General features: G+C 36.9%; 1 protein-coding gene across 1 annotated transcript in view; it reads left to right on the top strand.

Annotated features, from left to right (window-relative positions):
- The window catches only part of TRIM24 (tripartite motif containing 24), a 66,903-nt gene extending 54,629 nt beyond the window's left edge, over positions 1-12,274 (top strand). The window contains exons 12-19 of the mRNA XM_068400901.1: positions 1,158-1,293; positions 2,428-2,500; positions 3,806-3,977; positions 4,528-4,841; positions 7,563-7,695; positions 8,894-8,968; positions 10,250-10,399; positions 11,481-12,274. Coding sequence (XP_068257002.1) covers positions 1,158-1,293; positions 2,428-2,500; positions 3,806-3,977; positions 4,528-4,841; positions 7,563-7,695; positions 8,894-8,968; positions 10,250-10,399; positions 11,481-11,690 — 1,263 coding nt within the window. The 3' untranslated portion in view covers positions 11,691-12,274. The remainder of the gene's footprint in view (positions 1-1,157; positions 1,294-2,427; positions 2,501-3,805; positions 3,978-4,527; positions 4,842-7,562; positions 7,696-8,893; positions 8,969-10,249; positions 10,400-11,480) is intronic.
- Positions 12,275-14,351: the final 2,077 nt, after the last annotated feature.

The following is a 14,351-nucleotide window of genomic DNA, read 5'->3' as shown; positions in this document are numbered from 1 at the left end:
TGAAATGTCATGGTTTTCTAGTTATAACTTGCATTACTCCCTGTCTCTCTCACCTGTGTTTTGTTCTCACCAATAAACTCTCAGATAAAAGTGTAGTATTTTTTAAATAGAGTACATGGAGTACAGAATCACAGTATCTATCAGACTTCAAAGGTGAACTATACAACATGATAATAAAACTACTGAGTCTGTGAGATATTTTAGCATACTGATTTTTGTGCACAGTATTATTATGAACTCTTCAGCTTGTATAGGGTTAAGTTTATGCTATTAAGATACATGGCCCAAATCACTGTAAATGTGCTGACCTAGCAGAGGCTTCTGCATCCACTTTGGATAAGTGTACCTTATAAATAGAAGTTCCAGTGGTCAATGCGGTTGATACCAGTGGATTTGTGAGGTGTCTGGATAATTGAGAAAGCTGGTACTAAGGCAACCTATTTTCTTATCGAACATGATCGTACATATTGCGAAAAACCTAACATTTCAAAAGGTCATTTCTCTTTACCAAACCAGAATGTGTAATTTTTACAGAAAGTTAGAATGGTAAATTGGGAGCCTCTAAAACAGAGTTCAGTTGTCTGGCCTGGGCTGTGGGTGGAAAGAACAAGTGTTGGTTTGCTGTTGGCATTTTGAGTCGATATGCATGGCCCTTGCCCAGAAGGTATGTGGGACAGATGGAATTGAGTGTCCTTTGAGGTTCTTCCAGTCCTGTTAAACACTAGTGGATTAATGGGTAGTTTGTGTATTGCTTATTGTCTATTTTTAGAGTATATAACGTAAGCATGTCAAAAGAAGGTGTGAAGATAAAAATTAATCCCTTACTTCATTGTGTGAAAGCTACCTGTCTGATGTAAGCCTTTTTTGTAGCTGAAGGAGAAAAATTGGCACTTACAGAATCATCTAATCTTAAAATGAAGCACTGGCTGGATTTGGCCATTTCTTTTTTTTTTGGAGAAAGCAAGATGACCCGTTTTAAAGTAACCACCTCACTTTTTGGACGGCTAAAGTTAGGTGAAATGCATTTTGGTCTTCACCTTCAAAATAACAGTACGGCAGAGGCATGGGGTGTTTTTTTGTTGGGTTTTTTGGGGGGACTTTTGTTGTGGTCGTCCCCTCCCCCACTAACTGCTTCCCCTCTCTTCCCCACCTTTTAGATTGATTGTTCAGGAAACATCACACTGGATAATGTTGTAAGGAAGGATGGCACTGCAGAGCAGAATCAGCCAAAACCCCCTTCAAACAGAACTGTGCAGTCACCAAATTCATCAGTACCATCACCAGGCCTCTCAGGTAATTGGAATGTGGTGCAATATTCTGTTTAAGTGGTATAATGGAAAAATCTAATGTGGCAATGTTAACACTGGTATCAGAATTAGTTACTTCTATTTTATGTGAAAGATGAGAAATATGAAAGTGAAGGCAAAGTTGTAGAAACCCTAGTAGGAAGTAAAGTTGAGACAGTATTCTGGCATTGTGAAAAGAGTAAGTGGCCAGATCTTAAAAACGTGGAGGGAAAAACATAGTAGATTCTAGCAAGCTGTGTAGAAATCCATAGAAAAATGTCAGTCTTAGGGGTACACCAAATTAAAACCTAGAAGCTGTGGTAAGAGACAAGTATTTGAAAAAGCAAGATAGGATGTAACAGGAGACAGGGACTACAAATTGTGACTTGGGAAGTTCAGTTTGGATATTCGAAAATCTTTTTCACTGGAAGGGTAGTGCAGCACTGACACAGGTTGACCAGAGAAGTTATTGTTATGGGTAGCTAAATGTGGTGGACTTGAAGGACCCAGGGGATTCCTGTCCCTATGCCACGTGGCAGTCAGCAGCAGCTCCTTACTCCCATTTCCTAGTCTGGCCGGTAGTGAGGCAAGTGCAACATCTGAGCACTTGCATGGCATTCATGTGCTTGGGCAGATTAGCTGAGACAGGTTGATAATTCATTCACGGACAGCACAAACAGCCCACTCTGGTTTCTCAGGACCAATGCTCAACAAAATGTCCTTCACAAGTCTTTTGGCTGTCTGGTCCCCAGACCTTTGGTCTCTCTTGTATCTGACCCCCAGACTTCTTCCTACTCACCAGCTTGTCTGGCTTAAAGTTTCCTAGCAGATCTCCTGAGAGAGCTGCTAGAATTTAATAAGGTAAGATAAAACAAATTACAGGGATCAGGTGGAGGGGTCAGCCAGGCCAGGTACTGGCCCATCAGCCTGCTTACATGCAGCGGGACCCTTTTTAGTCCTCTCCTTCCCTCTATTATCCCATGCTTCTCATCCTCTCAGGAATTTGTATTAAATGAGATATGAGTTTAAATAAATGACACTGCAGGAGAAAATTTCCCCCAAACCTGTGTACTTCTCTGAGTCACCTCTCAGACTTGGGCACAGACCTGTGTTTTGTTCTAATCTGATCCTTCTATCGTAGGAGGAGTCAGTGTGACAAACATACACCTTCCAATTCGTTCACCCAGTGCCTCCAGTGTTGGGAGCAGAGAGAGGTAAGGAAAGAGTGGGAGAGAAGAAAATGTAACTTCTACCTCCATAGAACATGCCTCAGTCTCTTCTCTCATTAATGCATATAGAAGTAATGTATTAATACCACATCTAAAAACCTATTAACTCTGTAAATGATGGCGAAGTTGACGTTATTAAAAGAATGCCGATTCTAAATTGGGTTTTAAATTCAGAAAAATCAGCTAAAGGAAAGAGTTGCATATCGAAAGTGCTCGTGGAACTATAAATGGCTTCAGGTATAAGGAATTGATGTTACAAAATGGGTTATTAAGAATTTTCTGCCGTAATACAGTTAGTTAAGTGAGCACTAGATATCTACTGATAGTCTACACAACTGTGTTTATCCCTTAGTGATGGAATATTAATGAACAAAAATATTATAATACACAATATTGTTTGAAGAGTGCAGATCCTTTAATGTGTTCCAATAAATTAGAGCATACATCTGACTTGAGATTAATTTTTCATGCAGAGAAAAATCAGACGACGTTCATCCTGTTTGAATTGGAAATGCCAATGCTTTTTAATATGGAATACCTTTTGCTCTATTCCATTTATGTGGTAAATTCTGTGGAGGACTCATGCACTGTTTAAATGTTTGTTTGAAGAGTCTTTTACTTGCATTTAAGAATGTGATTCTATCTGCTGCTGTTTGAATTCATTTTGTTCGAATTAAAATACTTCATTATTAAGAAAAAGTAATAATAAGCTGTTATTTTTGAGTTTGGTTGTCCATTCTCATCCTGTTAAGACTAAACATGTGAAAAAAGACAGATCTAGTTCTAAAAGTAGGGCCCCAGTTTTGGTAGAGCTGCAAGGCTGTAAAAAACTCTTCCAAGATAATTTAAATATGTGTTTTATCTGGCTTATTCACTTGTGTGGTTTACAATGATCACTTCAGCTCTGGAGAAACAGTGGCCTTTGACAAAATAGAGCTGTATCTCCTCCAAAGTGGGATGTTGTTCACTGTAAGTGCTTTTTTTGTGTATGACCTAAAAGAAAGGGAGATTATTTGCAAATCTTGCACTAATGGGAAGTAAAACCATGAGTAATTCTCTAGTTCTGGAACTGCACCATTAAAATTTTCCTTTCTTGTAATGCTTTTTCAATATACATGAAAGGAAATGAACTTGGATGTTGTATTTTATAAAATTAATACTGTAGTGCTCAGGATTCAAAGAAGCAAAATGGATTAGCATCCTGAGGTCTTGGAAAGCATCAGTGTACAAAAGACATCTGGTTCTGACTCTTAATTTCCTTTTTTTCCTTCCTCTTTCTGTCATTTACAGTTCTGGCTCCTCCAGCAGGCCACCAGGAGCTGATTCTACGCACAAAGTCCCGGTTGTTATGTTGGAGCCGATCAGAATTAAACAGGAGTCAAGTGCACCAAATGAGAACTTTGATTTCCCAGTTGTTGTAGTGAAGCAGGAAACGGATGAGGAATCACCACGGCCTCAGAATGTAATATTAACAGTTATAAAGATCTCCTTTCTCTTTGGTGGAGGGTATTTTGCATTTATGGGGAATAAAATAATTTACTAATATTCTGTTTGGGAATTTTTCAGGGGAAAACTAAAAAGCTAAATAAAAGGAAGTGGTGAAATTCAAAATCAAACTAGCTGTACTGCCAATTCAATTAACTGGTGCAATCAGACTGCTTTTATCCATTGAAAACTTGGGAAGGCAGGAAATAGCTTGCAAACATCAAATTTTCATGTAGTGCTAGGAAGTGTTTCTAATCATAGTGCAGTAATATACATAAATAAGGTTGCTAGACTTTTGGGGCATCAAAGATTAGTTTTTTATTAGTGGAGCAGTAAATAGCCTTTCATAGCTAATTTGTTGTGTTTAGTTGCCTGGTGCTATAGTATGATAGTAATTTTTGTGTGCATGTTGCAAGTTGTATAGCTGCTTGCATATAAATTTGTTATTCTAGTTGGTTTACTTGTTGTTAGGGTCATGTAAATTCACATAAATATTATAATCTGGCTTCCTTTGTTTCTTCTTACAGGCCAGCTTTTCAAGAAGCATACTTACTTCATTGCTGTTAGATAGCAATCATAATTCCACTTCTGATGAAGTTGTCTTAAGAACAGATGCACCGGACAGCACAGATGATCAACCAGGGATACTGCAGGAGAACACGTCCAGTGGGAAGACAGGATGGATAGGCCCCTCCCACATTGGGGAGGGCAGAAAAGAGGATGATCCCAATGAAGATTGGTGTGCAGTATGTCAAAATGGAGGGGAGCTCCTTTGCTGTGAGAAGTGTCCCAAAGTATTCCATCTTTCTTGTCACGTCCCTACATTGATGAGCTTTCCAAGGTAATTATGACCCCTTCAATTCCACTAAACTTGTATTAAAAGACATAAGTTTTGTATTGTGAAACCCAGTACAAGATGTTTCAGCCTCAAAGGAAGCAGTGTCTTGTTTGAAGTCTTGAATCCAGAAGTTTTATTAATTGGTGAAAATTGGAATTTGCATTGAAACTCCAGTTTAACTTCACAGATTTGCAGCCACAATAATAAAACTCTTCACTTACGTGGCAATTAAGCAAGATCACTTATATCTAGGGCATCTATTATTAAAATCAGGCCACAGAATTACCAATCTGTCGTAAAATATTTTAAGGATGACATAAAAGATTACATTTCTGTAATAATAAAAAAAAACTTAAAGGAAAATCTAAGCTAATATAGTATTAAATATATTATTTACTATAGTCCTAAACATGGCTACACTCCAAGCATGGGGTGTAGCGACTGACATCTGCTAGTAAAATCCCGTTCAATGTTGAAACAAGCAGCAGGCTTTCTTGATCGACTATTACAAAACAACTACTCAGGTTTTTGAGTTTCAAAATACAGTCTTAAACAAGTTGTTGTTATAAATATTACTGGTGTTTGCTTCTGGAATTAGTGTCTTTGATTAAAATAAATGGCATCTTGCAATGTTTCAACTTGGAAGTGCCATGCAATAAGCTTATTAGTATTAAAGGATAAAAACATCTGTCGTAACATGTTTGTTGTTTAATGCTTTTATAAATATTTGGTTTTCTTATTTAATATCAATGTAGTTTGCTGGTGTAAAACATTTGGATAGCAACTTAGTTTAGAACATTGATCATCTCTGTGCTACTCTGAACAAGCATACTTCTGCAAGCATATCTACTCTTTTAAAATGTCACTAGAAATGGCACATAAAAATGTTTCCTTTACCTTTTGAAACCTCAAATTACAGTTTGTTGGTGTTTTTTTTAATAAAATGATGGTATGATACAGCTTTGTGCCATAAGCAAAACCCACTAAAGTTATAGTAAGTTATATTAAGTACTTATATAGTTATAAGTATATATTAGTTATATTATATATTAAGTACTTATATAAGTTATATTAAGTACTTACTATATAGTAAGTTATAGTAAGTACTTAAACTAAAAACACTTGTGCCTTTCTGAGAAGAAAAAAAAAAGTCTTTAAGCAGGTAGATAACTATGTATTTACAATGCTTTGTTTCTGCTAAAATTGAAGGTTCAAGAGTAAGTCATTAAAATTTCTCTTTTTTACTGGATCATTCTGTGGAAACTGAGATGATTTATGTCCAGGGGCAAGGGAGCCAAAAACAACTTTTCTGACAAGTGTTCAGATCGGTAAAGGTGCATATTAATACAAGTGCACTGTGTTCCTGGACTTCAGAACCATGATTAGCTTTGTTTTCCTCCTGACTTCAGATATATTGGGTTTTTGTTCTCATCTTTGTGGAGGGGCGTTTTTGCAGCTGTAACAGTCTACTTAACATTAGTGGTCTCTTAGCATTAGTTCCTTCAAACACACAAAAGAATTCCTTTATTATGTCAGCAATGACAGTGTACTTCTTTCATGATTGCTTTTTGTTCTTGCTTCAGGTGGATAGAACAATTTCCCCTATAAATTCACAAGGTTTCTGCATCTTTTTTTCCTTCACTCCAACCCACCACACTCTTCCTTATTCTTGGATATTTACATCATTCCTCCATCTTTCATGTGTTTCCTGTTTTCTTGTATTGTAAGATCTTTAGATCATGACCTGTATCTATTTTTGTATGTCTACCACGTCATTCCTCTGATGCTAGTTCAGGCACAGAGGTGACACTGTCATATAAATAACTGTCAAGTTAAGACAGTAGAAGGTAAAAGTCTCTTTGAAGGAAAATGCCCATTATTCACTACTGTATGGTACAACTAGCAGATGGTAGAAATATTTGGATTACTTCGAATAAAAACAGTAAGATTTTTTTTTAACTTGGAAAGTCTTCTGCCTTACTATCGAAATGAATTAAAAGATGCTGCAGAAACTATTTCCCATTTACAAAGATCTTATAACATACCTCTGAGTAAATACATGCAGTTAGATATCATAACTGGTTATTGCCGAGTTCTGTCTACTATGTAAGAAGTACAATTCAGCCCTCTTGTGGTTGTCTGCAAGCATGTGGGTTTCTTCGTTTGTGGAGAACTATATTAAAAACATAGACTCTTCATAGGTTTTTCAAAACTTTGAGGTTCACAAATTGTGTTAGAGAATCAGTGAACATAGCTTGCAGAACTAATTTTGTCGTAATCTTATGCTGTCATTTAAATCTATAGGTTTTTCCTAGACTAACTGACAAAATCGGGAACATCTGAAAGTTAGGGAGTGTAGAATTTCTAGTTTTCCAAAAAGTCTTCTCTAGGCTAATCTATGTAGAGCTTTGCTTGAATCCTATATCTCAAGTGAAAAATTTCAATACTAACAAAAGTAGACACCACATATTATGGCAAACCATTTTTCTGTTATGACACCATTAATGACACCAGTGCCATTAAAAAAGGAAACAAAGTTCTAATAAAGCATTTTTGCCAGCAGTCTCTGCCTTTTGTAGTGTTTAAAAAACAATAACAAAACAACACACGATGCAGAAAGAAAACCAACCCACAAACGAGGAACTTACCCAGAAATACGTGGAAAGCCTTTTGTCAAGAGTGTGCTACATCACTGAGGTCAACGTGTCTGTTTGTCTTCTTTAGTGGAGAGTGGATTTGTACGTTCTGTCGGGATTTGTCCAAGCCAGAAGTTGAATATGACTGTGATAAACCTGCTCACAGCTCTGAAAAAAGAAAATTGGAAGACGCTGTGGGTTTGGCGCCAATAGACCGTAGGGTAAGGATACGACGAGTACTGTCTTGCTGCTTCTTGTGTTCTGAAATACATGCATCTTTTAAAAAGTGATGGTAAAAAAGGAGAACTAACTTTTTAAATATGCTCTGAGATCATAGCAGCCTTCATGTAAATATGCTGAACAACACATTCTGAATGTCTGAGAAGTGGTTGTGATCTGGTGCTCTGAACTGGGACTGTGTTCTAGGCATTATCAAGTGCTGTTTCTAACAGACTTCTCACACACAGTGACCTTGCAGTGAGAATTTTTTTTCTTCGTTTGTGCTTTCCAAATCTGGCATAGATTGATGTTATCAACTAATGGTTTTATTCTTTAAAGCACTTTGTCAACATCCTTTTAAAAAATTAAGGCGGTTCTTTCTCCATGAAGATACACTTTTTTATTTTTCTTTTTTCTCTTTGTAGTTGTTTTATTATTATTTAAAACTTTTTTTAGGCAATTTTGAGTTGTATTGGAGGCTTTCAGCAGTGTTTTACTTGATTTCAGTTGGCAACTTGTGTAAATACACTGAAATCAGTATTTTATTTGGGGTTTTAGTCTACCAGTATTTACATGTGCTGCTATCTAAAAGGAAAAAAGCTAGCTCTGTATTTTGCTTTAAATGTAAGTTATAAAAATGTAAGTTATAAGTCCTGTAAATATTCTGATAAAGGATCAGCAAGCATAAAGTCACACAAAACTATTTTGAGAATCTCTTTCAAGGCTGAAGGTCCAGTTTTATATATTTGGATACACAAAGAAAAGATATTCCTTCCCACTGCTAACAAAAAGCACTGTAAGCTTTGCAGTTACAGAGCAGTTATACCCAGACCAGGAAAAATATTACTGATATCTCTGAGTTTTTGTAAAGCACTAAGAGCTACACATGCTTTTTTTTATTCCCTGGAATGTTTGCTGGGCTCAGCAAATGATGAATAACACTGTTAGCAGCTGTATGAGGTTTCATGGCATGTATTTGAGAATTGATAATAATATACCTATTGCAGAGAAGGCATATATACTGTAGGCCACTAGTTACGACAGTTACTCTTGCTTCCAAATACAGTTTCTGTGCTCACTTTTCTGCTTAGGGGCTGGGCAAGTACTGAGCATCTGTTTGGTGTTTTCTGTAGTTTGTTATTTTAGAACAAATCATGTAGGTTTCTCTAATTACTTGGGTATCTATTTTTCTTGACATAGAAGTGTGAAAGACTGCTCCTCTACCTCTACTGTCATGAAATGAGTCTTGCTTTTCAAGATCCAGTTCCTCCCACAGTATGTACCTTACTTCTTTCAATTTTATGTTGGTAGCATAATTGGCATGTTTGTAGTGGCATTTTTGTCCCATCATGGTCCATTATCAGAAGTCAAGTTTCCCAGTGTATTAAATGCGTTTAATTATTAAAACTGTCTGAAGGGGAGTTAAAAGTTGAAGCATTGGATTGGACGGGGGTTTACTAGTAAAATTCCCCAAGAACTGATTTTACTCAATACTTCAAAAATAGACACGAAAAGTAAGTTCTAACACTGTCTGCTGATTTCACAATGCTGAGTGGTATCACTAAAAAGGTGAATTGTGATGTTTGGGGTTTTTTTTAAATTACCTGATTTTGAGAATTAGAGTACTCTGTAGTACTAATATGAAATTGAATTTCTTATTATTAGCTTGAAATGTAGTAGTTTAAAATGGTAAACAATACCTGGGTGCATTAGAAGTCCAAGGATACACAGAAGAGTTACCAGCACGATCAGATGAAAAGTACCTCTTTTATGTTCTTCGAGACAAGTCAATAGGAAAAGAATTCGTCAATAAGTGATATGCTTCTATGCACCCTTTTTATTCCATTCGAATAAGAGTTCTTTTGAAAAACATTCCACAGAGTTTAATATTAAGAAGAGGCACAAGAGATTGATTAATCATATGATGGTCATGTATTACTAAGTTCAAGTATTATAGAATTTCTCTTAAAATTTGAATCTAGTTAGGAAAAAAGTATAAAAATATTATCATTGGATTTCATATCTTATTTTCTAATTTCTAATTCTTTCTAAAGAGAGATTAAATCTTAATCCTACAGCCAGTTTAAGATGCCAAAATCATTGGTATCTCTAAAATTTTCCAGCATTTCCAAGGACATATTTAGTGACCAAAATTTATTTTAAGCAGCCCATGTACCATGTCTGTTTGACTGGGTTGCCAAAGTTATCATATGGTGGTCTTGAGAGTGAAACTTAATAGATGTTTCATTCGACTACACCCAAAAATATTGTCCAAATTGTTTGCTCTATCGTATGTAGTCAGTGTAGGTGGGGTTTTTGTTTGTTTTTCTTTTATTTTAAAATAGGCATTGGGAGGAGTGTATTTTAGCCAGCAAAAATAGCATACATCACTGTTGTTCCATAAACTGTCTGCATATATGTTAAAAGTACAATTCTTATATCTTAGAACTGTACTTTGAAGATGAGATTAAATCTTGCCCTCTCCCTCAGAGCTAAAGGTTTATAAAATAAATAATTAACATGACTGTACTCAGTAAAAATTTATTTTCTGTTTAGGTTCCTGATTACTACAAAATAATCAAAAAGCCTATGGACTTGTCAACCATCAAGAAAAGACTTGAAGTGACCAATTCATTCTACACGAAGCCGGAGGATTTTGTGGCTGATTTCAGACTGATTTTCCAAAACTGTGCTGAATTTAATGAGGTTAGAAAAGTAGATACTTTATCTGGTTTTGTAGGCTTAGTTGCTTTCAGGAAAACTGTAGTGGGAGTAGAACTTACAACACAACAATTTATTATAATAAACTTATTTTGACAATTAGACTGCAGTGAAAAAAAAAAACAGATCACATTTGCAACTACTGTGGTGTTAGATGACTATGCAGTGTAGATCCTTCCATGGAAGGAAGGAGGATTGTAACAAACATGCTAGCTGAATGGCAGGACATCAGCTAAAGATAGGACAATTGTTTATCACAGAGGTTAATGGTGCGCATTTGATTTAAAAATTGATTTAATCCTTCTTGCCTCAAATCTTAAATTTAGTGGGGTTTTCATTCTCAGAGGTCTGTACTCACCCTTATGATTTCCAGTTGCATGTTGAGTTGATTGTTGTTATCCCTCACTGCACATAAGGGAACACATGGTGAAAAAGGGATGCAGGTGCTGAGCGGACCACAAAATGTGAGAGAATTACACTGGGAGTGAAGGGCTTCTCTAAGTGGCCTCAATGGGGTTTCTCATCCAGTCACCCGTGATTAGCTGGGGAATACTTCCTGCCATAGTGACCTCTGCTTCAGGAAAGTGATCAGCCATGGTGGCTATGAATGACTTTAGGACTGCCTAGTCTTCCAAGTTACAGTCATCATCCATCCTAGGTAATATTTTCACCATAATTAAAAAAGGTCTGTAAAGCTAAAGAAATTCTAGCATTTCAAGCAGTCATTCCAAAACAATTTAACACCTGAAGGCATACTATATATTTCACGGCATAACCCGAGTTTTTAGAATCTCTTTATATAGCTTTCAGAACACAGGCAGTATGGCTTTTGCAATTGGCTTCTGTGATAATGCATCAGAGAAAAAAGTTATTTGGGATGTTGGCCAAAAGATCTGCCCTCGCCCTCTGTTTTGCAGGCTTGTGCTTTTTGATACCATGTGTTCCACAGGTGCCATTCTTACTGCTGATTGATTTTTTGTAGTTTGTAAGAGCACCTAAAAGATCTAATGTGATCTAAGCATAAAGCTATTTCATGATGCATTGATATTGTTAATTCACCCAACAGCCCGATTCAGAAGTGGCTGATGCCGGCATGAAACTTGAAGCATACTTTGAAGACCTTTTAAGAAGCCTTTATCCTGAGAGAAAGTTCCCTGTACAACCCAAATGCCAGAGTGAAAAAGATAATCCAGAACTTACCGATGACTCGATGATGAAGTTTGTACAGCCCCGGAAAAAACGCCTCAAAGGAGAAGACCGTCAGTTGCTTAAATGAGCCGCATGTGTTATTGCAGAACGTTTTTTAAGAACTAAGGATATTTATCACTGTTAGTTGTGAAAGGGGGAAGAATCATGACTGCTTTGACTTGTAGGTTTGTGGATATTTACTAGACTTTCTACCCCTTGTCTGAAACACAAATCTAATGGAGATCAAGGCATGTGGAGAGCTTCTCTCAAGTTCCAAACTTTCACCATACTTCTGGAGCAGCCACAGAAATTGACATTTGCGTGGGGTGGACAGCTGTTTAACTTTACTTTGAGGAAGAAAGAAAGTTTGTATAGAATTGAACTTCAAAACATTACATGGGTTCAACATGTGGCTTTCTGAGTTTGAAGAAAATGTGATCTCACCAGACTTTTAATTTTGCCAAAGGCATGTGGCTGGCCATAATTTGATTTCTTTGTACTGTATTTAATACAAGCCATGAAAACAGATGGTGTAATATTATTGTCCTGCAATACTGACTGGTACAATGAAAGTGTAGTTGCCCCCAAAGAAGTTATTGGTAATTTTAAAATGTAAGGGAGAGTGTATTAAAAATAACTTTGAAAAAAAAAAAATGAATTTGAGAGTTTTTAATGGAGGAAGTAAAGGACAGAATACTCTGTTTTGTACCATTTTTCTCACCACCAGCAAGAAACAATGGATTCCTGTACTATTTTATTTAAACAGGTATCTCAAGTTTGATGTACCACAGTTTAATGGAGTCAATGGCAAATTCTCGAGGGGAAAATGTTTACTTGCAACTATCAGTCAGTCTCTTGTGTATGTTTAGAGAGGGGGAAAAAAGCGTCCTTCTGTCCACAAGCTGTTGTTGTTTTTCCAAATTTCTAAATATGTTGTTGTCAGAATGCAAGTTACTCACTTGGAAGTACACAAGTTTGAAGAGGCAGAGAAAAAAGAAAAATATTGCTCTTCTACTCTTCATCTGTCCCTGTTAAAATCAATGGAAGGTGAGGACAAATTACCTTTTTTTTGTTCTGTCTACTTTCCAGAACCACTGACAGCAATATAGATGGTTGTTCCTGCCCTCAGAGGTTGCAGAGTTAGAGAAGTATTTGTCTATGGTTGCTCCAGCTATTGGTTCATACTCTTTATTTATATCATCTTAAATGAAAACTGATTTTTCAGGAGAGCAGGCAGTCTATTGGATTAATTGAACTCTGATTGTGCCAGAATTTTGCAGATGGACTTGTGAAGGCATCCGAGTGTACACAAGCCTGCTTCTGGCTTACTATGTAGCACTGATGTGGTGCTGTGGATAGATCATTGCAGAGACTAGATACAAGGGCTGCTTGTGCCTCCCTGCTGTGTACATATGCAATCAGAAAAAGGCCCTTATTTTGCTTCTCACCAGATGAAATGCTACTCACCTGCCTTTGTCATAGGGTGGCACTGCATACTTAAATGTAGTGGACTCTTCAAAAGAACACTCAGTTGTGTTGCAGCAGGTCTTTGACATAGCTTTTGAAATGCCATGATGATTTGGTTGGTTTTTAAGCTGCCCAGAGTAACCATTTATTATTTCCCTTTTTTCTTTTGTTTTAAATTACCTGAAGAGAGTTGCTTGTAACAGGAGTTTTTACCATCCCAGAGTACCAGAAAAAAGGAAGAGAGGTGAAGGAGCAGAACAGGACGGTGAGGGAGACCATTTTAACAAAACAGGTGTGATCAATGCACACTGCAGTAGCACAGACCTAAGAAACAAGAGGCACTGCCATTGCAACATTTGAAGTCTTAAAGCTCTAGCAATGCCTGAGAGTCCTAGATACCCTGTCACCAAGTTTAACAGTGCTTCCAGAGGAAGGTGCTGTGTGTTTCTCTCTGGACTGTAAGTTTGCAAGCACGGGATTTATTAGGAGGCTTAGTGTGTTTAGAGGTGGAGTTAGATACCTGTACAGCTTCACACTCAAGTTGTTCTCCCAGTGGAAGATACTGGGGAGAAGAGCGTAGATGTACTCCTGCAGACCAGTTACTTACCTGTCTGCTGTAAGCTGTTTGAAAATGTCTCTGTTTCAATAATCCACTGGAAAAATCTGACTCAACTTTCATTTTGTGGTCTTGAATGTCACCCTAAGAATCTTCAGAAGTTGCCGCTGCAATGAGGTTTGAGATGTTAAATCTTAACTGCTGTAATGCAGATGGTATATGCACAAATAGTTGAGGAATGCTATTTTGTTTTTAAAGGACATACTGTATTCTTTCAAGCTGCTATAGCAAAGACCATATCTACTTTGCGTATTTCCTCCCACTTTGCCTCAATCCACTGAATGGTTGCTGGTTTTTTGGGGGGCTTTTTTTGTGTGTGTGGAATGGCACCCCTAATAACCCTGGTAGTAAAGAATCTCCATCTTGCTTCACATGACAGGTAGAAAGCATCTTTTTATTGAATCATAAGAAAGGGAATATCCTTGAGAAATTTGCCATTTGTCCATACAAATCATAGGTCTTGCACTGTTCGGTTGCAATTTTTTATAATGGAAATAGTATGGAGAAGCAATCAACATCAAATGCAGCTCACAGGAAATGACAGATTCCAAAGGCTTATTTTTCTTTCCTACCCAATCCAACATCAAACACTCACTTTCATTTTACTTGCTAAAAAGAGGAAAGAAAAAAAATACATAAGATTAATAAAATGCACATGAAAACCAA

Source organism: Nyctibius grandis, chromosome 5 (assembly GCF_013368605.1).
Source record: "Nyctibius grandis isolate bNycGra1 chromosome 5, bNycGra1.pri, whole genome shotgun sequence".
Lineage (NCBI taxonomy): Eukaryota > Metazoa > Chordata > Aves > Nyctibiiformes > Nyctibiidae > Nyctibius > Nyctibius grandis.
Note: the sequence above shows the minus strand (reverse complement) of the source record. Positions and strands in the feature narration are given on the sequence as shown.